The sequence below is a fragment of the Chlorocebus sabaeus genome, chromosome 17 (assembly GCF_047675955.1).
Source record: "Chlorocebus sabaeus isolate Y175 chromosome 17, mChlSab1.0.hap1, whole genome shotgun sequence".
NCBI classification, from domain to species: domain Eukaryota; kingdom Metazoa; phylum Chordata; class Mammalia; order Primates; family Cercopithecidae; genus Chlorocebus; species Chlorocebus sabaeus.
The window spans coordinates 38815954-38842821 of NC_132920.1; the positions used below are offsets into that span (position 1 = coordinate 38815954).

The window sequence follows — 26868 nt, forward strand, 5'->3', positions numbered from 1 at the left end:
AATTAAAAAAAAAAAAAAAAATGCATATAGGAATGAATTTAAAGAATGAGCAAGGGCTATCTTTTGGAAAGTTTTACTTAGCAAGTGGATAAGGCTTCTTTCCTTGGAAATAAAGCTTAAATTACTGAATTTGTGAATGTATTAGCCCTCCTGTTTGTCAGTTCTAGTACTCAACATGTGAAATTGGTCTTCATAAGTTCCTTACCTTTTGATATTCTGTTTGCACTTTATCTGCCACAATCCTTTATTCCTTATTCACTTTCTTCTTCCCACCTGATCCATAGATACTACCTGCTTTACGGGCTGTACAGAATCACAACTGTTCTCTGTTCAGAATGAGCCTACAAACCTTTTCAAATCCTTTCAGTACTCCCTAAGGGGAGCTCTTTTTTTTTTTTTTTTTTTTTTTAAAGAAAGGACATGATGGACAAAGGTTTACAAATTAAACATAGTCTTATTTGAAGTTTCATTTTATTTCAGTCTATCAGTGTGGTTCTTCGTTTAAAGCACTCACATCAATCCATTTCACCCAAAAAGGAAACGTAAAGTGCTTCTAGCAGTACAAGCACAGTTGGCATGGCCTTTCCAAAGGTCTTCCACTAGAGTCTAGAGAAAAATCTAAATATAGTCGTGCACAAACTGGAAGTTTTTATTTTCTGAGCCATTAGAGATTTTCAAAATCACTTTGATTTTTAAAAACCCATCAAATGTCAATCATGGCGGGGAAGACCACTGAGCTGATTTCTGATAACTAAGTTATCACTGAACATAATTTATCATATATGGCTACTGGCATCATGAAGATCTTGGGGTAAGGAAGACTCCTTATGAGAAATATAAACATCACTTGTGTTGGAATCACCGGGTGTCCCTAGAGCAGTTCTGTACTAAAGACTTCTAGTGTTTACTCCCTCACCATGGTACTCAGGACCAAGAGCCAAGAGCACAATGGTCAAACTTACTGAAGGTTTTTACAACAAGAAACCAGTGGAGGAGGTATTGTGAGGTACTACAACTTTGAGGCACAATCTAAATACTAAAAATGATGATGAAATCTTGAGTTGAGCTGATTTATGCCATCTTAAACCCATTAATAATCCATGAAAGTGATTTCGCATGCCTAGCCTGCTTGCTTTCTCACACGATAGCTGGGAATATTAAATGAGATAAAGTTGCAGCCTAGCCCGGTGTCTGGGTACCGTATCATTTCCTTCCTCCTCCCCTTCCCAAATAAATAAGGTTAGTCCTTGAACTTTAAATGTACTTTATAATAAGAAGAAATTACTTTTTCTATCAGTATCCTCATCAGCATGATTTTGAATTGCTCTCAAGAGTACCTTCTCTTTTGTAAAATAAACACTTTGTACTTTACTGAAAGAACACTGTTTCAGTGTTCTTTACTTTCCATTGTGAAAAAAGTTGTTTCTGAGGAATTGAAACCCCAGAAGATAGCCACAACAAAAACATGTTAATTTTTTTTTTTAAATGATTCAAAGGCAGATTTGAAGAGAAGTAATATTTAGGAGGTAGAAGGCGGCAAATGCAGCCTCTGAAGGGAACTGTTCTAATATTACCTAAAAAGTAAAGTTATACAACTATATTCAAGGACATAAGATAAAGCATTACTTGAAAACCAGAATGACTGAACAGTTAGGCGAAAAAGAACATCTGAAATAGGAAGGGGAAATGGACTGAAGAATAATTTGAATCAGGACAGTGATCCATCAGTCCTAGACGCTTCTGGTATGTAAATATCTTGAATCACATTGTTTCCTCTTTTCTGAAATCTCAAAGGAGAATTCTCACAGCACTACATTAAAGTTGCCATTTTGTTAGGATTCAAAATTTCAATCCAGTAGCCATCAGGATCTTGAATAAATGCCAGGCCTTTCATTTTACCTGTGAAATGAAATTTTTCATTATTGAAAAGACTGAAAAAGAAAACACCATATAAATGTTTTTCTTTCTTTGAGACAGAATCTTGCTCTGAATGTCGGGCTAGAGTGCATGGGACGATCACGGCCCAAGGCAGGCTTGATCTCCTGGGCTCAGCCTGCCAAGTAGCTGGGGCCACAGGCACACACCACCATGCCTGGCTAATTTTTTGATTTTGTAGAGGCGGGATCTCAATGTACTGCCCAGGCTGGTATCAAACTCCTGGCCTCAAGCAATCCTCCTGCCTTGCCTACCAAAGTGGTAGGATTACAAGCACAAACCACTGTACCTGGCCTTAAAAACTTTTATTAATTTAAAATTTACTTTGTATTTTAATGAAGTACATTATTTTGTTTACAGTTTTAATTTTTAAAAATTCTTATTGTCAGTGTCACCCAAAGTCATACTTTTCATAATGATTAAAATGTTATCTTGCACACATTGCAAATACCAGCCCTCCTGAAATAAACTGTGGGACTGGCTGCATCTTTTAGGTATCAGGCATTTGCCTCACCTTCATGATACCATGCTACCAGTTCAGTAGTTACAGAAATTGTCTTATTTTAAAGAAGAAAAAGAAAATAGGGAGGTGCTGAAGGGAGCTGGTAGCATGGCTTACCCCCACAACCAAAAGACCCAGATACTTGGGTCATACAAACCCTTTTAAACACTATCCTCGGCAACCCAAGCTCTGCGAGAGTCTTTCTCCCAGGAATTCGTAACTGAGATTGACAGTCTAGTATGTCAGAGCTGTTTGTTTAAATGGAAAAATGTGACCTCAGAAATTTATTTGGGGACCAATATGTTGAACTGGTTTGACTCTTATCTCTGGCTCCTTTCCCCAGTATCCCAGTATAAATCCTAGAGGAACACAGATGGAAAATGCAGGAAAAAGAAAGAAAGAGAGAAAGAGAGAGAGAGAAAGAGAAAGAATGAAAGAAGGAAGGAAGGGAGGGAGGGAGGGAGGGAAAAAAGAAAAGAAAAGGAAAAGAAAAGAAAGAAGGAAAGAAAGAAAGAAATCCTGCTGGTGACGGCTGGGGAGAATGGGTGAGGATGGGGTGGGGTGACTGTTTTAACTTGGGCTGTGTGGGAGGTGGTAGTTCTGGCCTGGACCAGAAGGCAGTACATAATGGCTGTGGGAGAACAGAGTTTTGTTTTTGCTCCTCCCTCACTGCCGTGTGCATCAGCACCTGCCCTCTCGCTTGTTCAGATGTCCTTAGCAGTAAACAAGGGCAGTGCAGGAGCCTTGTGCTTGTGAGAGACTGAGAAAAACATGTAGGGCCAAATGATCTCCCCAGCCCTCTCTCTATGCCCAGGGCTAGGGAATACTATTGGAAGTGTCTCCTACTAACACTGCTTCCCTGAGGGATGAAGTGGGAAGATCCGACCTGAAGAGTTGTTTTGTGGAAGGTGAAATGTTTAAGTCTCATTTCTAGGTGCCTAGGAATCTCTGGTCTAGGCTTATCCAGCCCATTGTCCTGAGATCATGCGGGTTGTTAAGGACAGGGATCTGGCCATCCTCCTATTCACACTGCTTGATGTGTTGTAATAGTGAACAGTGGCAGGGGAAAAAAGTTGAGAGGACAAAATAATAATCTGAGAAACATAACCATAAAGAAACCCCAAAGCAATGGATTATAGATTCAAACAGAAGAAATATTAGAATAACGGACCAAGAGCTATTTTCGTTTTTTTTCTGGAGACAGGGTCTTGCTCTGTCACTCACACTGAAATGAAGTACAATGGTGTGATCATAGCTCACTGCAGCCTCCAACTCCTGGGCTCAAGCAATCCTCCCACCTCAGACTCCCGAGTAGCTTGGCACACAGACTACAGGCATGTGCCACCATGCCCAGATAATTTTAAAAAACCTTTTTGTAGAAACAAAGTCTTGCTATGTCACCCAGGCTGGTATACAATGGCACAATCATAGCTCACTGCAGCCTTGAACTGCTGGCCTCAAGTGATCTTCCCAATCCTCCTGCCTTAGCCTCCCAAAGTGCTGCAACTATAGGCATGAGTCACCATGCCCAGTCCCAGGGACTATTTAGACATGTAAAAGTAATGACCGGCCGGGTGTGGTGGTTCACATCTGTAATCCCAATACTTTGGGAGGCTGAAGCAGAAAGATCATTTGAGGCCAGGAGTTTGAGACCAGCCTGAGATACACAGTGAGACCCTGTCTCTACAAAAAACAAAAAATTAGCCATACATGGTGGCATTTGCCTGTAGTCCCAGCTCCTCAGGAGGCTGAGGTGGATTATTGCTTGATCCCAGGAGTTTGAGGTCGCAGTGAACTATGATCACACCACTGCACTTCAGCCAGGGTAACAGAGCAAGACTCCGTCTCAAAAAAAAGTAGTAAGAACATATTAAGGAAACTAAGCAAAAATTAGAGATCAAAATTATAACAGGTGTTTAAGAAAAAAAATAGATGAATTAAATATCAGAACAGATACATTTGGGAGAAAATTAGCTAATTGGTATTCTAGTTTGAGGAAATCTCCCAGAATGCAGGCGAGGACAAAGAAATAATATAAAAAGCTTCTAGAATAAGACAGAAGAATATACAAAGGAACATAGATTGACAGATTTTTCAACAGCAACATCATATGCAAAAAGAAAATGGAGGAGTATTTTCAAGACAGAAGGAAATTAAACCTAGGCTTTTCGATAAAACTGTCCTTCAGACATAAAGGCATCATTCTCAGTTACACAGAATCTCAAAAGTTTTGCCTTAAAAATCCTTTAAAGGGCTGGGTGCAGTGGCTCACACCTGTAATCCCAGCACTTTGGGAGGCTGAGGCAGGCGGATCACCTGAGGTTGGGATTTTGAGACCGGCCTGACCAACATGGAGAAACCTCATCTCTACTAAAAATAGAAAATTAGCCAGGCGCGGTGGCGCATGCCTGTAATCCCAGCTATTTAGGAGGCTGAGGCAAGAGAATCACTTGCACCCAGGAGGCGGAGGTTGCAGTAAGCAACCTCCATCCTGGGCAACAACAGCAAAACTCCATCTCAAAAAAAACAAAAACAAAAACCCCTTTAAAGACCATTTTGGTTGAGGTATTTAAATAAAAGAACAGAAAAATCCAAAAGATGCTAAAAAGGCTGGGCGTAGTGGCTCACGCCTATAATCCCAGTGCTTTGGGAGGCCAAGGTGGGAGAATCGCTTGAGCTCAGGAGTTTGAGACAAGCCTGGGCAACATAGCAGGAACTCATCTCTACAGAAAAAAAATAAAACAATTAGCTGGGTGTGGTGGCATGGGCCTGTGGCCCTAGCTACTTAGGAGGAGGCTGAGGCAGAGAATTGTTTGAGCCCAGGAGTTTCAAGGCTGCAGTGAGCTATGACAGTGCCACTGCAGCACCCCAGCCTGGATGAGAGTGAGATCCTGTCTCAAAGGAGACACTACAAGAGATAAATGAAAAAGTGATCAAACACCTTGATATATGTATTATTATCTTTAAAAAATAAAATCAATACTATCCCACTCTAGGTAATAGTGACACAATGAGGATGGAGTGAAGCAAATTCCTTTCCTATTGGGGACAAGATTTGGGTATTAAATATATATATATTTTTGATACAGAGTGTTGCTCTGTCACCCAGGCTGGAGTGCCATGGCGCGATCTCGGTTCACTGCAACCTCCACCTCCCAGGTTCAAGCAATTCTCCTGCCTCAGCTTCCTGAGTAGCTGGGATTACAGGCATGCGCCACCACGCCTGGCTAATTTTTTCTATTTTTAGTAAAGACGGGGTTTCACCATATTAGCCCGGATGGTCTGGATCTCCTGACCTCATGATCCGCCCACCTTGGCCTCCCAAAGTGCTGGGATTACAGGAGGGAGCCATCTCACCCAGCACTGGCTATTAAATATTTAAATTTTTTTTAAAAAGGTGAAATTAAACAGTGAAATATTTCAAATGTTTAGATTGAGACTCTGAAATATTCAATATTTCAATTTTAATTTGAAATATTTCAGAAAGAGATCTAAGTAAAATAATAACAATACATGTAAACCCAGCAAAATCCATACATATGCTATTTCAGAAAACCTGCCTAAAACATAAGGACATACAAAGGTTGTAAAAGGTGAAAAAGAAACACCATGTGATTACGAACTAAAGAGAACTGGTGTCGTTATATGAACATCAGATAAAATTGACTTTAAGGAACTTATTTTTGGGTGGAAAGATACACACTGATAGTGAAAGCTGGTGGCCAATGACAGAAAGGGGTGGGGTCGGGGAGCGGGAGAGGGAGCCTAGGGTTTTGATGGCTCTCCAGGTCCTGTGTCTAGTCCCTTGGAAAGCCACCCTAGTTGCTGTCTTTCAGTTCCCTGAGATACCCGGATATTCTTCCAATCATTTCTCTTTTTTAAAAATCTGGTTGAAATGGAGACTTCTGTTACTCATAGCCAAAAGGGTTTTACTACAACAGTGGCGTCTCTTGGTGCTTAGTAACTATTAACTAAAGACAGGCCTGAACACAGTAAATAGTAGACTCACCATCATCAGGTTTCTTCACAAATTTGACTCCCAGTTCTTCGAACCTTTTACAAGCACTGTGTACATCAGGAACAGCAATTCCAATGTGACCTTATGTGGAACCCCCCGAAAAAAGCAGAGAGAAGGAAGAAATAATTACAACAGGGTGTCCAAGTACCACAAGTAGCTTCCAGAACTTGTTTATTTCAAAACATAAGGCACTTAGGAACAGACTTAGGTAGGTTCAAAATCTATAATATGTTAAAGAACAAATATAGGTCTAATGGGCTGGGTATAAGTAGTTAATTAGTTGCCCTGAATTATAAGTTATTTAAAATTAACCAATATCAGCTCATATACAGTCTAATCAGTTAAGAATAATCTACACCAAAAAACAGTAATCATTTACTAATACTTAATAGGTTTGTGGTTGGCATTGACTACAACAGCCAGCTGAAGCCTGCAATACTGTTGTCTTGATTGAGAGACTGGAGAGCAAGACAGAAGTGTATGTGCTAGCAGAAACTGGGATTGGTATTAACTATCGCTTTTTTTTAAAAAAAAAGTCTACTGGAAATTAATTCTGAGACTTAAAAGTAAATCATGGTGAGACAGTAAATGTAATGTTTAGATCGAGACTCTGAAATTCAACAACTCCTAAATAAGATTATTTGTGGAAAATAAAAATAATCATATCTCTAATAAATTGATCATAGTTAATTAGGACATTAATGTTTTAGGTTTATTAAAATCATAGTTATACACGTAATACAAAAATCACACAAATCTATATATATCACATACACACAGGCAAACTCACCAAACCCTCGAGGGTCTGAATTGCCATTGTGGTAACTCTGGGTCTCATCATCTTCAGTGCCCCAGTTGCTACAAAAGGAAGGAAAACATAGCTACAGTGTCCTAGGGAATAGATATTCTGAAAAGAAAGTAACATCTTTGAAATCTTACCATGTTTCTATGCTACTTTACATAATTGGCCTAACCCCTGCTACAAAAATATTAAGTTTTCAACTATAGAAAGGACAAATGGGCAACATATGATTTTAACTAGACTAAGGAGAGTAAATACAGGTACTGGACAAGAACAATAATAAGAATAATAACAATGCTCATTTATTGTGCTCAGTACTTTATATTTCATTTAAACCCTTAAAACAGCTCCATGGGCTAGATGTGAACATCTCCATTTTATTGATGAAACTGCCACTTACTTGTTTAGAGTCACAGACTCATATCTAAGTCTGCCTGATTCCAAAACTTTATTTTGAATCAAGGGACACACGAGAAATCACACACTCTGAAACCAATCTCTTTTGGTAGTTGTTAAAGTGTGCAGATAAACAACGTAAAGAAATTGCCTACATTTTTAAGTGTTCATGTTATAAAAATATCAAATTTGAATGTTAATTATTACAAAATGGTTTGAAGAGTTTTTAAAGGAACATATGATATCACATTTCTAGATCAAAAATGTAGCAAAATAATAAAAGAATAAATTTTTGGATGCTGAAAGACTAATTATAGTACCTAAACATTAGTTAGTGACAATCAGGCAAATATCTTACAATTTCAGGGTCTTATATTCTCTATCTAAAAGACAAATGGGCCAGGCGTGGTGGCTCATGCCTATAATTCCAGCAGTCTGGGAGGCCAAGGTGGGCAGATCACTTGAGGCCAGGAGTTTGAGGCCAGCCTGGGCAACATAGTGAGACCTTGTCTCTATGCCTCTACCAAAACCAAACAAAAATAATTAGTTGGGTGTGGTGGCACACATGTGTAGTCCAAGGTGCTCAGGAGGCTGAGGCAGGAGGACTGCCTAGAAGTTAGAGGCTTCAGAGAGCCTGTCTCTAAAAAAAAAAATCTCATTTGCCCAAGAACAATAGAAGATCAAAAGACGCATGAAAAACACTTCAATGTATTATTACAAATGTGAAGTGATTAGGCAGACCTGGTTTGAATTATACTGGTAAGTAAACAAAACAAAAAAGATTTTAAAAAACTACCTTAAAAAATCTAAAATATATACAAATATAGAAACTCATACTCACTGTGTCAGCTCCAGTGTAGCTTTTCTGGAGAGCGCCCAGGCTATTTTTTCCTCTTTATCTTTAGGGATGTCATTTTTATCCTCATAAGCCAAGAAATAGAGTGAAAACTTCATAGCAGGAAAATCACATTTTTGGATTAACCTGCAATGAAAAAACAACAAGCCTGGATCATTAACAACAGGAAAGACTAATTCATACTATAATCAACATAACTTAATATTCAAGTTTTACTAAAAAGAAGAGCTATATGTAGTAAGCCTATTTTAATGGAAGAAGCAGGAGGAAAAGTCAGTGAAAAATATTAAAAATGCATCTGTAACTATTTGAAATACAAAAATAAAAACTTCTATAATTCATAAATTATTTAAATATAACATTTAGCTAAAATTATGGTACTTGTTAATAAATAGAAACGGCTATCTCCAAAAGATAATTCTGTTTATTTGTAGTGAAAAATATAAAGAACCTTGTTATTTCATATATATACACACATACAAACACATATATAAATATATCATTCAGTTAAATAAACACATCTTACTATGCCAAAACATCTACGAAAGGAAGTTAAGGTAAGAAAGGAGGAAGGACAGACTAATATCACAGAAGACGTGAATGTTAACAGTAAGGTGGCTAACAGTATCAGATACTGCAGAAAGATCAAACAGTATTAAGACTAAGAAAAGCTCATGAGATATGGAAAGGTCCCATGAGAGCAATGTCAGCAGCATGGGAAAGCATCAGCTGGATTATACCGTACTGGGGAGAGAGAATGGCAGGTGAGCAGGTAAAACAGTAGCAAGCATGACAGTGACAATGGGGAGGTGGGCACGGGAGCAGAGGGCAAGGAATATTCTAGAACAGAGAAGACTTACGCTTCTCTGAGGGGAAAGAGACAGTAGAAGAGACTGATAGGTGAGAAAGAGTGAATGAATTATGAATCCTGAGGTTTTAAGAAAGATAACTGAAGTCCTGAACTTTAAGTGACTTTAAATAGTGTAGGATTATTTGGCAAGGAGTAAGGTGGCATGAGAATGCATATATGATTTTCTTTAGATTATTCAGTATTAAATGCTCAAAGATGACTTTGTTCATAATCAATAAGAGCAAATGGCTGAAGCATATAGCAAATGGTAAGTTTCTAGAGTTCTGCTTCCAATCTTTTATTTCATTATCACTGCTATATAATATGCCTTGGCCCACTTAGATCCTTGCATTGACTTATCACAAATAAGATTTACTCTAACATGTTTATAATAAAGTATCAAACACCTCAAATACTCCAATCATGAAAAACAATCTCTGCACCTACTAAAGCAGACTACACAACCCTCATGGACCAATCAGATGGGACTGAAGGAAATGAAACTGTTGCAACTTGCTTTTCTCAGCTGTGCAAATCTCCCAGCTTACTGTCAACTTGTACCCAAGTCATACCCTCCAATAGGAGGGCTCCACACACAAAGTCAACATTAGAGCCCATCAGACAATGGATACAGGTTCCAGCCCTGCCATATGTCAACCATGGGATTTGGAGCTAGTAACTCCATCTTGTTAAGCTTTGCTTTTTCCATCTGTGAAATGGGGATAAAAGTTACCTCCTAAGACTGATGTGAAGACTAAACAAAATAACATTTGAAGTGCCTGGCAAAGTGTTCAATAAATCTGATTTCATTTTGTCCTTTAAATATGTTATAAATATATTCATAATACCTTTTTCTAGAAAAAAATAATAAACTGAACAGCAGTTATCTCTGGGGAGAAGAACTTGGGGAGGGAAGCCATCACTTTTCATTTTGTATTTTTCTGAACTGGTCAAATTTTCTAAATATAGACATACATTACTTAAATTTTTTTTCTCAATGTGAATGGAGGTTATCTAGGCACTAAATTTAAAGATTATTTTATTATTCATATATCTATATGATCAAAAACAAAATGCTCACATAACTTAGGGAAACAAATCAACAATATGACAAAATTATTTCTCAATATACCTCAGTAAAGCTGGAGAAAAAAAGAAAAATAAACAAATAAATATGCTTTAGGATTGCAAGATCAGTGGATATGACCTGTTGAGCAAAAGAAAACACAGCCTAGAAAAATGAACAGACGGTCACTTTTAAGTAAACCCATTGGTTTTCTAAGTTGTAAGTCCTTATTATCTATAACTTTTCTGAAGTAAAGAGGCTAAAAGTGGCCAGAACATCAAAAGCGGTCTGAATACATTAAGGATTTAGCCGGGAGCTCTCAGAGAAGGGAGGCTGGAGAAAATGCAACTATTTTTGTCTTGTTTTGCCCTTTCAGGCTGGCTGGGATAGAGAAGAAAAAGAACTTAAGAGAGAAGCCAGGTCCAGCCAGGCCTAATCACAGACTCCTGGCCAAAAGAACTTCTGTTACTTCTGAAACAAACTTTAAGATGGGTCTGAAAACACTCTCTAGATTTGCAAAGCTATATATTTAAACATTAAGGTGCCACTAAGTACTTGACTTACGTCATTCCAAGAACTCTAGTATAAAAATCCAGTGACTTCTTAGGATCCTTCACTCGTAGCATGGTCTGCTGCAATAGAAAATCCTATGGAAAAATATTTATATTAAACATCTTTCACTTTTACCATTTATTACCAATATTAATTGTGCTCTCTGTAACAAGATACGAAAACAGTCCACCATTATAACACAATTGTTAACTTACCACCTACAACTTGCGAGGGCTCTCTGCCCAGTGGTGTTTTCTGGTTGCAGGCCCCTGTGTGGTACAAGTCCAAAGTGTCAGAAAGTTTACACCGCAGAAATGACCTTCAACCAATGGTGGATAAAAAACCTGGCATCCTTGTCCCTTGGTGGGATAATTCGGAGGCAGGTACCACAAAATCCCTCAAAGAATCCCCAGCAGGATTGAACCGCAGTTGCCCACATTGGTAATCCACTTGTATACACCTATGATCACCCTCTCTCCCTAACTCCACAGAGCTCTCTGGGACTACTTTTCAAACGACTTAAAACCACACCTTTCTCTCTAGTCTGCTTTGGGGCTACCCAAATCAAGACACTGATTTTACACATAGAGTTTGATCACTATAATATTTGTTGAATGAAGGCATAAATGCCCTTCTAGAACCATTTACTGGTGACCATGCAAATTAGCAAAGAGTTGCTCACAAGATCCTGGACTCCTAAATAACTAAAAGGGTTACTGTTGCTAACACCTTTGGGAAACTGTTCAACTTATTTACCAGGAAACAGAAGGCTTAACTGAGAAAAGGGTAGAAGGTATGTAAATTCATGGAGTTAAGATTATTAATAGCATTAATAATTTGACTTAGGACTTAACTATGTATAATAACTCTACATGGTATCACTATCGATAGATATTCATATCCCATGTTATAGATAAGAAGCTGACACTAAGTAATTAACTAAGGCCTCTAATTTTTGGTCTCCCTTTACCATTGGTATGTACCTTCCAGAACATGAGTCTGTGAACCTCACTGGTGCTTCCTAACAGATTTTTTTTTTTTCTGTTATACCCATGGCTTGACAAAACAGGCCTGAAAATTCTGACCACTTCTTTTGGAGCCACATGCCATTTTTCTCCTATATAACCCACATCATATAAAATACAAATATAGTTCATTCGGCATCATTAGGAAATTATATTTTTCTCTTTTGCTAAATTTTAAGTAAATGAAATATAGTCTTTTAAGCATTAAAATTCTCATTTAAAACAAAACTAGCCTAAAAACTACTTTATCTTATTAAAACTGATCCTAATAAATATAATAATTAAATTCTTTATTTGCAGCTTATAATCACATACCAGGCAGGTTACATGTTTCTAGAACATTTGGATAGCTTTTCTCAGTCAGATGCTACAGTCCTAAAGGTCTCGGTTTTATCAAGCAGCTGAGAAAGAGAAAAGTAGCTCTGCACATCCAAGTGCTAGCCTGGTACTCACACCTGGGCCTTGGTTTTCTCCTGTTGAACATATTTAAAGTCACTCTGTGGCTGCCATGATGTGATACCAAAATTTAAAAAAAATATTTTTAAGGCAGCAAGACCATATCCACTTCATATTCTGGTCTAAGCATATATTAAAACAAGGTACTGTGAACACTACCAAAATAACAAACATCCTTCTTTCCCAGCTAATATGAGTGGTAGCTGCTTCTCTATTGGTTACAATGTTTGCTTGAGGAAGCCACCTGCAGGACAAAGTCTTATGTATAGTCAATGTAGGTTGCAGGTGTTAATAAATATTATTATTATTTTTCTTATTTTTAGACGGAGTTTCACTCCTGTTGCCCACGCTGGAGTGCAATGGTGCGATCTTGGCTCACTGCAACCTCTGCCTCCCGGGTTCAAGCGATTCTCCTGCCTCAGCCTCCCAAGCAGCTGGGACTACAGGCACGCGCCACCACGCCCGGCTAATTTTTTGTATTTTTAGTTGACCAGTCTGGTTCTTGAACTCCTGACCTCATGATCAGGACCAGTCTGGTTCTTGAACTCCTGACCTCATGATCCACCTGCCTCAGTCTAAGAATTCATATTCTTTGACCAAGATGTTCTCTTTCTAAAATTCTAAGGAAATACTCTGACAAAGATTTATGTACAAAGGCATCCATCACAGCACTTACACAATAACTATGTGCCAGATGCTGTTCTAAGAGATTCACAGAAACTAATTCATGTAATCTTCACAACAAGCCCATGAGATACACATTATTATCATCCCCATTTTACTGCTGAGAAAGTAAGTGGCAGAGAAAAAATTCCAGCCCAAGCAATCTGATTCCAAAGTCCTTGCTTTTAAACCACTAACTTCCTCTAACAACAAAGGAATAGCTAGATAGTATAACACAGGCATAATAGAATATTATGGAAAACATTTAAAATGCCACGTAGAGAGACATTAAATGGCATGGAGATATATACAGATGGTATATTAAGTCTAATGGCATGGGAATATATACAATGGTATATTAAGTTTTAAAAACGTAATATATATATACATATGCATATGAAAACAAATACCACTTAATATGCTATTGAGATTAATTATATCTTAAAATTAATGTTACGGCCTTTAACTTTATTATTAAGAGAACTATGTACTATATCTGCCTAAATACATACACATAAAGAATATTAACATTCACTTTAAAAAGTGTATACGTGGCAAAAAAAGTAAGATATATTCAATGTTAGTGAATTTATTTACAAAATAGAGGCTTATAAATCCTTTGCTACAAATTGTTAAATGGATATAAAAACAAGTAGGGCTTATTTTTAAAAAAATGATCAAGTTATTCTATGCTCAGATAACAGAGTTTTATTTATATCACCAAAATAGTCTGTTAACTCCCTGTGCCTCTTGTAAACACTTGCATGATCTTGAGAAAAAGTTTCTGTTGTAAACAGTTAAGTTCCTAAAAATTATTGCTGTGTATTGGTATGGTTCTAAAATATCGTTTAAAATACATGTGTCTCCTGTTTTAAAAAGATGTATGCTATGCTCATGTCTTGTCTCACCTGACAGTCCTTAACTTAACTGTGTCTTTCCCTTATCATGCTCTAATTTTAGAACAATAAAAATAAGATGTCTTTTATGCCTAAACTATCTTTGGTTTTACTGGGATGGCTACTGGGTGACAAACATTTGCTCCTGTGCCTTATCAAAAGGTGAACAATAGAAATAATAAGGTTTTTTCAAGGGGAGGGGAAGTGTCATTCTCCAAATTTAATTAACAAAACTACTGTAAGAAAACTTTTTTTTTGAGACGGAGTCTCCTTCTGTCACCCAGGCTGGAGGGCAGTGGGGCAATCTTGGCTCACTACAAGCTCCGCCTCCCGGGTTCAAGCTATTTTCCTACCTCAGCCTTCTGAGTAGCTGGAACTACAGGCGCCTGCCACCACGCCTGGCTAATTTTTGTATTTTTAGTAGAGATGGGGTTTCACCATATTGGCCAGGCTGGTCTCGAACTCCTGACCTTGTGGTCCACCCGCCTCGGCCTCCCAAAGTGCTGGGATTACAGGTGTGAGCCACTGTGCCCGGCCAAGAAAACTTCAAAGGTACAATTAAGGATATTTCTAGTGCATTTCCTACCTGCCTACAATACAATCCTTACAAAACTATAAAAGTGAGGCAAGGGGCTGGGAGCGGTGGCTCACGCCTGTAATCGCAGCACTTTGGGAGGCCGAGACGGGCGGATCACGGGGGCAGGAGATCGAGACCATCCTGGCTAACACGGTGAAACCCCCGTCTCTACTAAAAATATAAAAAAACTAGCCAGGCGTAGTGGCGGGCGCCTGTAGTCCTAGCTACTCGGGAGGCTGAGGCAGGAGAATGGCGGGAACCCGGGAGGCGGAGCTTGCATGAGCCGAGATGGCGCCACTGCACTCCAGCCTGGGCGACAGAGCGAGACTCCGTCTCAAAAAAAAAAAAAAAAAAAAGTGAGGCAAGGATGTGAACCAAAGGATTAAGGTCCCTTTAAGCACCAGTAAATGGATTTTTTTTTTTTTTTTGGCATAAGGGATGAGAATCGGATACAGCTTTATTTTTAACCTAAGGATGTCCAATTGCTTCAGCACCATTTGTTGAGCTTATCCTTCCTCCAGTGAACTGCTTTTCATCTTTGTCAAAAAGCTGTTGGGCATACTAGTGTGGGTATATTTTGGGGTTCTCTATTGTGTTTCAATGTTCTATTGCTCTGCCAATACCACAGAGTAGTGACTACTGTAGCTATGTAAGTTTTAAAATCAGGTAGACAAATTCCTCCCACTTCATTCTTTTCCATAATTGTTTGTTATTCTAGTTTTTTTGTTTTGCCTTTCAATCTAGAATAACTCTGTCTCTGTCTTTAAAAAGTTTGATAAGGAGTGTGTTAAACACATATATTGATTTGGGGAGAATTGACATCTTTACTATGCTGAGTCTTCCAATCATGAACACAATAAATCTCTCCATTTATTTAGATCTATGACTTTTTGCATCACCATTGCTGTTTTCAGCATATGCATCCTGTAAATGTTTACTAGATTTATACCTAAGTATTTCATTTTATTGGGCAATTGTAAATGGTACTGTATTTTTAAATTTTTGGTGCCTGTGTGTTCTTTGCTAGTATATAGAGATGCAATTGATTTCTGTATGTTTATTTTGTACCCTGCAACCTTGCTGAACTCACTTACGAATTCTGAGAGTTTTCTGTAAATTACTTATTATTCCCTATATAGACAATCATGTCATCTTCAAATAAGGACAGTTTGACTTCTTCCTTTCCAACCTATATGTCTATTTCCTTTCCTTGCTTTACTCCACTGTCTAGAACTTTCAGAACTTTGTCAAATAAGAGTGGTAACAGCAGACATCCTTGTCTTATTATCAAAATTAGGGAGAAAGCATCACCACTGAGTGTAATGTTAGCTCTAACTTTTCAAGAGAAGGTCTTTATCAAGTTAAAGAAATGCCCCTCTATTCCTATTTTTTTCTGAACTTAAAAAAAAAAAATGAATAAGTATTGAATTTTGTCAAATGTTTTTTCTGTACCAACTGATATGATCATGTGATTCTTCTTTACCCTTTTAATATGGTGGTTTATACTGACTGATTTTTGTATACTGAACCAGCCTTGCATACTAGATATAAACCCCACTTGCTTAAGGTGTATAATTCTTTCTATATATATTGTTGAATTCTGTTTACTAATATTTTGTCAAGGGTTTTTACATTTATATTCATTGGAGATATTGGTCTGTAGTTTTGTTGTACTGTCTTCATTTGTTTTTGGTATCAGGGTAATATTAGCTTTATCAAATGAATTGGGAAGTGTTCTCCTGTCTTCAGTTTTCTGGAAGGGGTTATGTATAATTGATGTTAATTCTTCTTTTACATTTGATAGAATTCTCCAGTGAAATCACCTGGGTCTGGACAGAGCTTCTTTGGAAGTTTGTTAATCATAAATCCAATTGCCTTAAGTTATAGAACTCATCATATGAGTTCATATTGGATGAGGAATTTGTCCAATTCAAGTTGTCAAATTTATGTATACTAAGTTGTTTTTAGTATTCCCTTATCTTTCTTACGTCAGAAAGGTCTGTAGTGTATCCCCTGTTTCATTCCTGATATTGGTAGTTTGTGCTTCTTTGTTTTCATTGTCAGTCTTGCTACAGGTTTGTCAATTCTACTGGTCTTTTCAAAGAACCAGCTCTGTTTTACTGATATTCTGTTTTTAATTTCATTAATTTCTGCTTTTCTATTTCCTTCCTTCTGCTTCCTTTGGGTTTATTTTGCTCTTCATTTTCTAGTTTCTTAGGAGGAAGCTTAAGCTATTAATTTGAGACTTTTCCTCTTTTGTAATGTATGCAGTCAGTGCTATAAATTTCCCCCTTTGCACTGTTTAGCTACGATCTTTCATTTTCATTCAGCTCAAAATATATATATATATATATTTTTTTTTTTTTGAGACAGAGTCTTGCTCTGTCGCCCAGGTTGGAGTGCAGTGGCGTGATCTCGGCTCACTGCAAGCTCCACCTCCCAGGTTCACGCCATTCTCCTGTCTCAGCCTCCCGAGTAGCTGGGACTACAGGCACCCACCACCACGCCTGGCTAATTTTTTGTGTTTTTAGTAGAGATGGGGTTTCACCACGTTAGCCAGGATGGTCTCGATCTCCTGACCTCGTGATCACCCGCCTCAGCTTCCCAAAGTGCTGGGATTACAGGCGTGAGCCACTGCACCCGGCCTCAGCTCAAAATATTTAAAAATTTCCCAAGACTTCCTTTTTGATCCATGGAAAATTTATTTAGAAGTGTGCTGTTTAGTTTCCCAGTGCTTGAAGATGTTCTTCTTATGTTTCTGCTACTGATTTCTAGTTTGATTCCACTGTGGCTGAAGAATATATCATTCGATTCTTTTAAATTTGCTGAAGTTGGCTTTAGGACTCAGGATATGGTCTACTTTGGTATATGTTCTACAGATATTTGAAAAAAAAAGGGGAACTCTGCTGTTGTTGGGTGGAACATTCTACAAATACTAATTAGATCTTATTTGTTGATGGTATTGTTGAGTTCTTCTGTTTCCTTGTTAATTTTCTGTCTAGTTCTATCAATTGTTGAAAGAGGAGTGTTGGCTGGGCATGGTGGCTCAAGCTTGTAATCCCAGCACTTTGGGAAGCCGAGGTGGGTGGATTGCTTGAGCCCAGGAGTTCAAGACCAGCCTGGGCAATATAGTGAGACCCCATTTCTACAGAAAATACAAAAATTAGCTGGGTGTGGTAGCGCACACCTGCAGTTCCAGCTCCTCGGGAGGCTGAGGTAGGAGGACTCCTTGAACCCAGGAAGCAGAGACTGTAGTGAGCTGAGACAGCACCACTGCACTCCAGCCTGGGTGACAGGAGTGACACCTGTCTCAAAAAAAAAAAAAAAAAGAAAGAGTAGTGTTGAGGTCTCCAACTATAATTTTAGATTTTTCTATTTCTCCTTTCAGTTACATCAGTTTTGCTTCATGTGTTTCATAGTTCTGCTGTTTAGTAACATACATTTATTATAATTACTATGTCATCTTGGTCAATCACAACTCTTTTATCACTCTCTAATGTACTTCTTATGTCTGGTAATTTTCTTTGCTCCAAAGTCTACTTTATCTGATATCAAGATAACCACTCCTGCTTTCTTTTGGTGAATATCTGCATGATTTATCTTTTCTATCCTTTTACTTTTAACTCATCTCTATCATATTGGAAGTGAGTGTCATGTAGACAGCATACAGCTGAGGCACATTTTTTAATCCACTCTATCAATCATTGTCTCTTAATTAATGTATTTATATCTAATGTAAGTACTGAAATGTTAGGGCTTAAGTTGGCCATTTTATTCATGCTTGTTTTCTGTTTGTTCTTTCTTTTTTAATGTTTTCTTTCTTCTTTTTGCCTTTCTCTGAGTCACTGGAACATTTTTAAAATTCAATTTTGATTTATCTATAGTGCTTTTGCATGTATCTCTTTGTATAGCTTTTTAAGTGGTGGCTCTGGGTGTTACTATAGATGTATATACATATGGCATATATATACATATACACATACACCTATATACAGACATACATGTGTATATGTATATACACACACGTAACTTATCAGTCATTTGGTGACATCATTTTATTAGTTTGAACAAGGTACAGAAACCTCACCTCTCTTTAAATCCCTGTACCTTCTCCCACTTATAATTATCTTAAATATTTCCACTGCTGGGTTGGGGTGGAATTTTAGGTTCCTCATTCCTAAAGGGGATTTTTCCCCAAGAGGGGAAGGCCTGGCAGGATGAAAGTCCTGGCTCCCTACTCACCTTGGCAGGGGAAGGCTGGGCAGCTCATTACATCTGGTTGGGGGAAAATCTAGGCTCCCCACTCAGCTTTTGCTGGCATGGGTGGGACTGAGCGCCCAGTGTTTTCTATGGAGTTTAATTGGAGTAGAGCAGTTATTGTCTAAAAGTTTTCTTTCTTGCCAGGAAATACTGCCCATTTCCAGGTCCTGTGGCTAGAGAGCAGGCTTTCATTAGGCTTTTCTTTGGTCTATGTCCATCAGCATTTCCAGCTTACTAGCTTCTTCAGCTTCAAGTCTGGGCTATAGTAGGCAAAAAGAAAACTTAGGAAACTCATCACCTTGTTGTCTCAAGGTCCTTAGCCAGTCTACCTTCTTTCAGAGTCTTCCAATATTTGTCTTATATATCATGTCCAGAGTTTTTAATTGTACTTAGCAGGAGGAATAAGGAAAAGTATGTCTACTTCATCTTGTCAGAAGCAGAGTCTCTAAATGAATTTTATACAATTGCCTCCCACAATGGGATATGAGTGTATTTGGTTACAATATGTCTATTTTCAGGATGAATCAAAACTGGTCAAAAAGCCACAACAATGATAAAAACGTTGTTTGACTTTGTGTTTTCTCCCTACGAAATCTCAAATTTGCTTCTAGTGATGAAGATACTTATTTCTCTAGAAGTATTACTACAGAGCTTTGAAAGAGGTTACATCTTACTTAAAAGTTAAAATCTCCATTGCCTCTTATCTTAGTCCATTTAGGCTGCTGTAACAAAAATTCCATAAACTGGCTGGCTTATAAACAAACATTTATGTCTCACAGGTTTGGAGACTAGGAAGTCCAAGATCAAGGCACTTGCAGATTTAGTCTCTGTCCTCATAGATGGTATCTTTGCACTGTGACCTCACATGGCAGAAGGGCTTGATCATTCTTTACAGTCTCTTTTATAGGATGCTAATCCTAATCATGAAGACTCTGACCTCATGACCTACCAAATCACTTTCTGAAAGGCCCCACCTCCTAATACCTGCCTCAGGGATCAGGATTTCAACATATGAATTTTGAGGGGACACGTTCAGACCATAGCACCTCTATTACCCTCAGTCTGCAGAAAGGAGAAGTTCCACACTTGCATTAGCCACGTTTTCAGAAATTAAAAAATTTCTCTGGTTTAAAAAGTGTTGTGTTTCAACCTTAATAAGACTGAGACCAATTCCCTTTAGAGACTATCTACTTTGTCTGTCAAATAACTTTCAAAAGTGTTATACTGCTCCCAACAGAAAGCCTTCTTTTTTTTTTTCTTCAGATGGAGTCTTGCTTTGTCGCCCAGGCTGGAGTGCAATGGCACAATCTCAGCTCACTGCAACCTCCACCTCCCAGGTTCAAGCTATTCTCCTGTCTCAGCCCCCCAAGTAGCTGGGATTACAGGCACGTGCCACCACGCCCGGCTAATTTTTTTGTATTTTTAGTAAAGACAGGGTTTCACCATGTTGGTCAGGCTGGTCTCGAACTCCTGACCTCGTGATCTGCCCGCCTCGGCCTCCCAAAGTGCTGGGATTACAGACGTGAGCCACCAGGCCCGGCCCCAAAAGTCTTCTTAAGGCTCAACTAAACATCCAGACTTGTAAGACAACCATAGCCATAGGCCTTACATGGTACCAGTTTACTCAAAAGGGTATCAGTTAGAAAAACACAGATTGCCAACAAAGAAGTATCAGGTAGGTGTTCCTCTTCAGTGGGAGTCCTTACAGGAGTCTACACAGATCAGGTACAGGGAGAAGATTCATACTGGATATGAATGAGAATCACTCTAGGGCAGAAGGCCCCATGTACCACAGAAGCCAGTATCTCTAGTAGCAACTCCATAGGCAGAACTTCCAGACTCTCCACAAGGGACAGTTATAAGAGTCACTACAATCAGGGAAGTCCAAAGCTATGGTGCTTTCAGGTATTTACAATTCTCCCTCTCCAGATGCAATTTACCAATTGGGTTATTTTTAGCATAAGCAACAAACACGATTTTTCATTGTTTCCTGGGAAACTAGGGAGTTAACAAAAAGTCAAATTTTCATAAAAGGGGAAAGGGTTTGTTAACTCTTTATTACTAGGTGTCATATCTTCCACAAAACAAAAGTGAACAAAGTTGTTTTCTCCAGACTTTTAAAAATGAGCTTTTCAACTGCCTTCAGTGTATCTTGAGGAAAGCAAGAAGTCCTCACTACTTCCTGCCTAGACTATTATGTCTTTGCTTTTCGTAGGCTTATGTGCATGCAATTTGGAGTGATCTTTCCATAAAGAAAACCCTGTCATGTCATTTTTGGCTTAAAAAGCAATACTGCAGTGCTTCCCGAACACGTTTGAGAGACAGTCCCAAATGCAAGCACATATGTAGCTGTATACTTCTCTAACACCAATGGTTATCACCACTCCCCTAAACTGGTCATCTCAAACATTTTCTATTTCTTACCCTTATCACTTAAATAGACATCATTACAGGGTGAGAAAAACAAATGAATATAATGCGAGTTCTCATCTTTTCTTTGAGTACCCCAATGATTATTTTGGTCACCTTTCCCTCAAGTCCCACTGCTTATAACTTCATTCACTGTGTTACCCGTAGGCCCCTGCCTCAGTTCTCTGATGTCATTATGCCTTTGTATATATTATAATTCTCTATGCCTAGAATAGCCATTTATCTGGCCATTGCCCTTCTTCCTTCCTCCTTTCCATTCCCTATTCTCCCTTCTACTGCATTCAATTCTACCAATCTACCTCGATTGGACAGGGGCCCCACATATATATATATTCATATATATATGTGGAATGATGTGAAAACAGACATTGGTAGTGGTGGTAGAAATAACAGCAACACTGAGGACATTGTCTACTGTATCAGTGGACACAGATACAGACAGTAAAAAAGGAAAGATCTCCAGGAGATCACTACTTGGAAGGAGAATCTGATCTTTTTTTTTTTTTTTTTTTTGAAATGGAGTCTCCCTCTGTTGCCAGGAGAATCTGACCTTTTAAAGAAAGCCCAGAAAGATTGCCCAAAATGGGTATAGCCATACATTCTTTGGACTTCTTTTACAATGAAGATGCTAATGATCAAAAAACAAGTTGAGTTTGTGCCACTGCTGCTCTCTTCTTTACAAACGAGACCCTCATCATTTATCTCACCTTCTGGAAGAGCTTTTTAAGTGGCCTAATCACCTCCAGACTTGGATCCTTCCAATCTACTTTATAGAATACTTCAAAACCCTGACTCATTCCCCACTAATCTATATAAAATCTAACTTCCTTAGATGCGACACTCAAAGCTGACTCCAGAATCTGGCCCCAACCTACTATGTTAGCCTTTCCCACCGCTGCTGAGATAACCTGACCTGCAACCAATAACATTTAAGTAACCCTCCAGTACCTGCCCTGCATTACAATTCTGCCATCCTAAAATTAGATTTTTGCTAAGATGTTTCCTTCATGTAGAATGCCTTCCCATGTACTCTGTTGGAATCCTACTCATCTATCAAGGCATGGGCCCATCACCACCATCTTTTTGATGTGTGCCCTGATCCCCACAGCTGAAATACAACCTTGAATTGTATCAGTCTTCATAGTTTAGAGAACATAATACATGTCATTTTATCCTCATAGCGGCTCTCTGAGATATGTTTATGCTCTTTCTACAAACTCAGCCCAAGTGCCCTGGCAAGGTCTGCAGTCAATGACAGAAGTGGGGATTCAAATGCAGGTCTTCAGGCTCCAAATATCCTGTGCATAACCCATTCCACTGATGCTACCTTTAAAAACCTCTACCTCCTCTGTGATCCCAGGGTGATTTATAATTTCAATAGCACATTAACCCCAGGTCCATTGTGTATTAGAGTTGATATAAGTTGGTGAAGGGAGGGAACCTCATCTTGTTTATCCAAGTATCCCCAAAGTATTTACCATCTTCTTTACATACGGTGTAAATGTGATCAAGTGATCAAACTGAATTTAATTCATTGAGGTTTTTTTGTTTGTTTTTTTGACAGAGTCACACTCTGTCACCCAAGCTGGAATGCAGTGCATGATCTCAGCTCCCTGCAACCTCTGCCTCCTGGGTTCAAGTAATTCTCCTGCCTCAGCCTCCCAAGTAGCTGGGATTAGAGGTGCCCACCACCACGCCCAGCTAATTTTTGTATTTTTAGTAGAGACAGAGTTTTGCCACGTTGGCCAGGCTGGTCTCGAACTCCTGACCTCAGGTGATCCACCCGCCTCAGCCTCCCAAAGTGCTGAGATTACAGGCATGAGTCACCATGCCCAGCCTTCATTTAAGTTTTTTATTTTCCTTTATGGCAAATTGTTGAGGGAAGTCAGGGACCCTGAATGGAGGGACCAGCTGGAGCCACAGTAGAGGAACATAAATTGTGAAGATTTCATTTTAATATGGACATTTATCGGTTCCCAAATAATACTTTTATAATTTCTTATGCCCGTCTTTACTTTAATCTCTTAATCCTGTTATCTTTGTAAGCTGAGGATGTATGTCACCTCAGGACCACTGTGATAATTGTGTTAACTGTACAAATTGATTATAAAACATGTGTGTTTGAACAATATGAAATCAGTGCACCTCGAAAAAGAACAGAATAATAGCGATTTTTAGGGAACAAGGGAAGACAACCATAAGGTCTGACTGCCTGCGGGGTTGGGCAAAAAGAGCCATATTTTCCTTCTTGCAGAGAGTCTATAAACGGATGTGCAAGTAGGGAAGATATCGCTATATTCTTTTCCTAGCAAGGAATATTGATATTAATACCCTGGGAAAGGAACGCATTCCTGGGGGGAGGTCTATAAACGGCTGCTCTGGGAATGTCTGTCTTGTGCAGTTGAGATAAGGACTGAGATATGCCCTGGTCTCCTGCAGTACCCTCAGGCTTACTAGGATGCGGAAAAACTGCCCTGGTAAATTTGTGGTCAGATCGGTTCTCTGCTCTTGAACCCTGTTTTCTGTTAAGATGTTTATCAAGAAAATACATGCACTGCTGAACATAGACCATTACCAGTAGTTCTGCTTTTGCCCTTTGTCCTGTTCCCTCAGAAGCATGTGATCTTTGTTAGACCCTTATCAGTAGTTCTGCTTTTTGCCCTTTGAAGCATGTAATCTTTGTACCTACTCCCTGTTCTTACACCCCCCTCCCCTTTTTGAAACCCTTTAAAAACTTGCTGGTTTGAGGGTCAGGGGGCATCACAGTCCTACTGATAATGTGATGTCACCCCTGGTGGCCCAGCTGTAAAATTCCTCTCTTTATATCTCAGCCAGCCAACACTTATGGAAAATAGAAAGAACCTACGTTGAAATATTAGGAGCGGGTTCCTCCGATAGCAAATTCCAAAATTACTGCTGGAGTCAGCACCCCAGAAGCAGAACAGGGTGGAGGCTGGAGGTGTGGGCTCCTCCCTGGGCAAATCACTCAACACCTCTATGTGCCCAAGTTATGCCTTCTTTATAGGGTTGTTATTAGGATTAAATTAAACGATGTACTTAAAAACCAAGCCAGGGCCTGGCACACTCAATATATACCAGCTATTATTATATATTCCATTTTATGTCTCCATGTGGTATTCCTATGGCCAAAAATTACTGACTTCAAAATTAATTACTCCAAATCATCAAGAGAAATTTAGATACTATGGAATGTAAACTAAGCTGCAAGGACATTTACTTAGTATATTTTATAAAGATCTCCCTGGAATCCTTTTTATTTGAAATAATCAGCTGGGCACGGTGGCTCAAGCCTGTAATCCCAGCACTTTGGGAGGCCAAGACGGGTGGATCACGAGGTCAGGAGATCAAGACCATCCTGGCTAACACGGTGAAACCCCGTCTCTACTAAAAAATACAAAAAACTAGCCGGGTGAGTTGGCGGGCGCCTGTAATCCCAGCTACTCAGGAGGCTGAGGCAGGAGAATGGCGTAAACCCGGGAGGCGGAGCTTGCAGTGAGCTGAGATCCGGCCACTGCACTCCAGCCCGGGCGACAGAGCGAGACTCCATCTCAAAAAAAAAAAAAAAAAAAAAAAAGAAATAATCCATTACATAAAACCCCTAGTTATCTGGGAAAATATTTTACACTGAGTGACTCAATTTATATTACATGAAAAAACCAGGTATTAATATTAAGGGAAATACAAGTGAGATGAGTATGACAGGGAATTTTTTTTACCTTCCCCCTTAATTTTGCAATGACTAACTTCTTAAGCCAAGTACCAGGTGCTAGTCAAAAGTTTTAGCAATGAGCGGTGTCTGACTCTTTGCCCTGAAGGTAAGGAACAAGCAGGGACTAGAGTCATGGACCACTTATCTATCCCTTTTAAAGGTCTGCACGAAGCACATATTCAGTCTTCAAGGAATTTACAAATGATGTAGTCAAATGAATAAATACAAAGGCGTTTACAGACACTGATGACTTCACTGGAATAAAAAGCAGTTACTGTGTCTGATTTTTTTTTTTTTTTTTTTTTTTGAGATGGAGTCTCTCTCTGTCGCCCAGGCTGGAGTGCAGTGCCACAATCTCGGCTCACTGCAACTCCATCTCCCGGGTTCACGCCATTCTCCTGCCCCAGCCTCCGGAGTAGCTGGGACTACAGGTGCCTGCCACAACGCCCGGCTCAATTTTTTGTATTTTTAACAGAAACGGGGTTTCACGGTGTTAGCCAGGATGGTCTCGATCTCCTGACCTCGTGATCCGCCCGCCTTGGCCTCCCAAAGCGCTGGGATTACAGGCATGAGCCACCGCGCCCACCAACTGTGTCTGATCTTAACATTGCAACCGAGACACCACACCTGAGTGAGTGACACTGATTCTTACTCAGTGAAGACATGTTCGGTAAGTGAAAGCCTTCGTATGCAACAGGTCATTTCTCTTACTGGGTCATTACTGTAAAACGAGAGGGTAAGAGAAGGAAATTCTAAGATTCCTTTCAGATCCAAACTCTGTGATTCTGTAATCTCTCCTGGGCCCCACCAAGACGAGGAAGGCAAGAAGGGCGATTGTGACCCACGGCAAAGGCCATGCAAGCAAAAGTGAAATTCTGGGCGCGGTTAAACTCAAAGCGATCAAATTAGTTTGCAGGAGTTAAGACTGGAGTCAGGGTGGTAAGGAAAAACGAGGCTGGGCAGGACTGGCACAAGACAGGCATCGTGGAACCTATTTCTGGGAGTTCTGAAACTACTGTTCTCGTGGGCCTTGGCGACCCAAGATTTGGGAAACCTGACCCCGGGTTGGCCTGGCTTCCAGCCACCGTCGCAACATAAACAAGCCAATTCAAAACAGGGTCGCAGTCTTTGAAACCAGCTGAGGCAACGGATCCCTCCACACTTCGCGGGCCCCACCATCGCCCCATCGAACACCATTATCCCTCTTCCCAGCACGCTCCCGTCCGCCCGCCCGAGGCCGGCGGACCTGCAGCGGCGGCGGGATGGGGTTGGATAGAATGCGGCCCGGTCCCGGCCTAGCGGGGCTCGGGGATCCGTTCCCTTCGGTCCTGCGCCCACCTTGGTACTGGGGTCCGCGTCGGAGCAGCAACTGAGGGCGGCCTCGTCAGTGAGGCCGCCGGACGGGGACTGCGGTTCTGCCATGTCTGCACTGCAGTATCACAGACGACCGGACCCAAAGAACAGAGGAGTCACCCACGCTCTGCTTCGGCCCTGTGCCGCCTTAACTAGGGACCGCGCGATGGCGCCGTGGGCGGGCGACCGCTGACTTCCAGCCAATCGCTGCGCGGAGAGCAAGTTGACTCTCTGCTGATTGGGTCCCAGAGAGTCAGCGCCTCCACCCACAGGACTATGCCTCAGACTACAACTCCCAAGGAGCCTTGCGCATAAAGGAGGCAAACTCGTTAAAAAAAAATGCAGGCTGGGCAGAGTGGTTTCTCTGTTATTTAATGAACTAATTTTGTTTGTTTAACTAAAATTTGGTAACCATTCACACCTCAGGGCTGCAATTTGGTAGAAAATTGGAATCCGATGGAAACTGAGAACTGTGAGTTGTTCTTTTAAAATTGTAAGGAT

General features: G+C 39.8%; 1 protein-coding gene across 1 annotated transcript; it reads right to left on the minus strand.

The window, feature by feature from the left end:
* Nucleotides 1–452: 452 nt before the first annotated feature.
* On the minus strand, nucleotides 453–26553 carry GLO1 (glyoxalase I). Its single transcript, XM_007972730.3, has 6 exons — nucleotides 26353–26553; nucleotides 10990–11072; nucleotides 8495–8635; nucleotides 7246–7313; nucleotides 6447–6536; nucleotides 453–1899 (listed from the first exon to the last, which is right to left on the minus strand). Exons 1-6 carry the CDS (start codon nucleotides 26434–26436, stop codon nucleotides 1811–1813), a joined length of 555 nt encoding a protein of 184 aa, XP_007970921.1. The 5' UTR covers nucleotides 26437–26553; the 3' UTR covers nucleotides 453–1810.
* Nucleotides 26554–26868: the final 315 nt, after the last annotated feature.

Excerpts from the sequence above, each read along its gene's own strand:
- GLO1 (XM_007972730.3), bottom strand. The coding sequence starts at position 26,436 with ATGGCAGAACCGCAGTCCCCGTCCGGCGGCCTCACTGACGAGGCCGCC. Across the intron at positions 7,314-8,494 it reads GCTACACTGGAGCTGACACA|CAACTGGGGCACTGAAGATG; the intron begins GTGAGTATGAGT and ends TTCCTTTTGTAG. Across the intron at positions 6,537-7,245 it reads TTCAGACCCTCGAGGGTTTG|GTCACATTGGAATTGCTGTT; the intron begins GTGAGTTTGCCT and ends GTTCCACATAAG.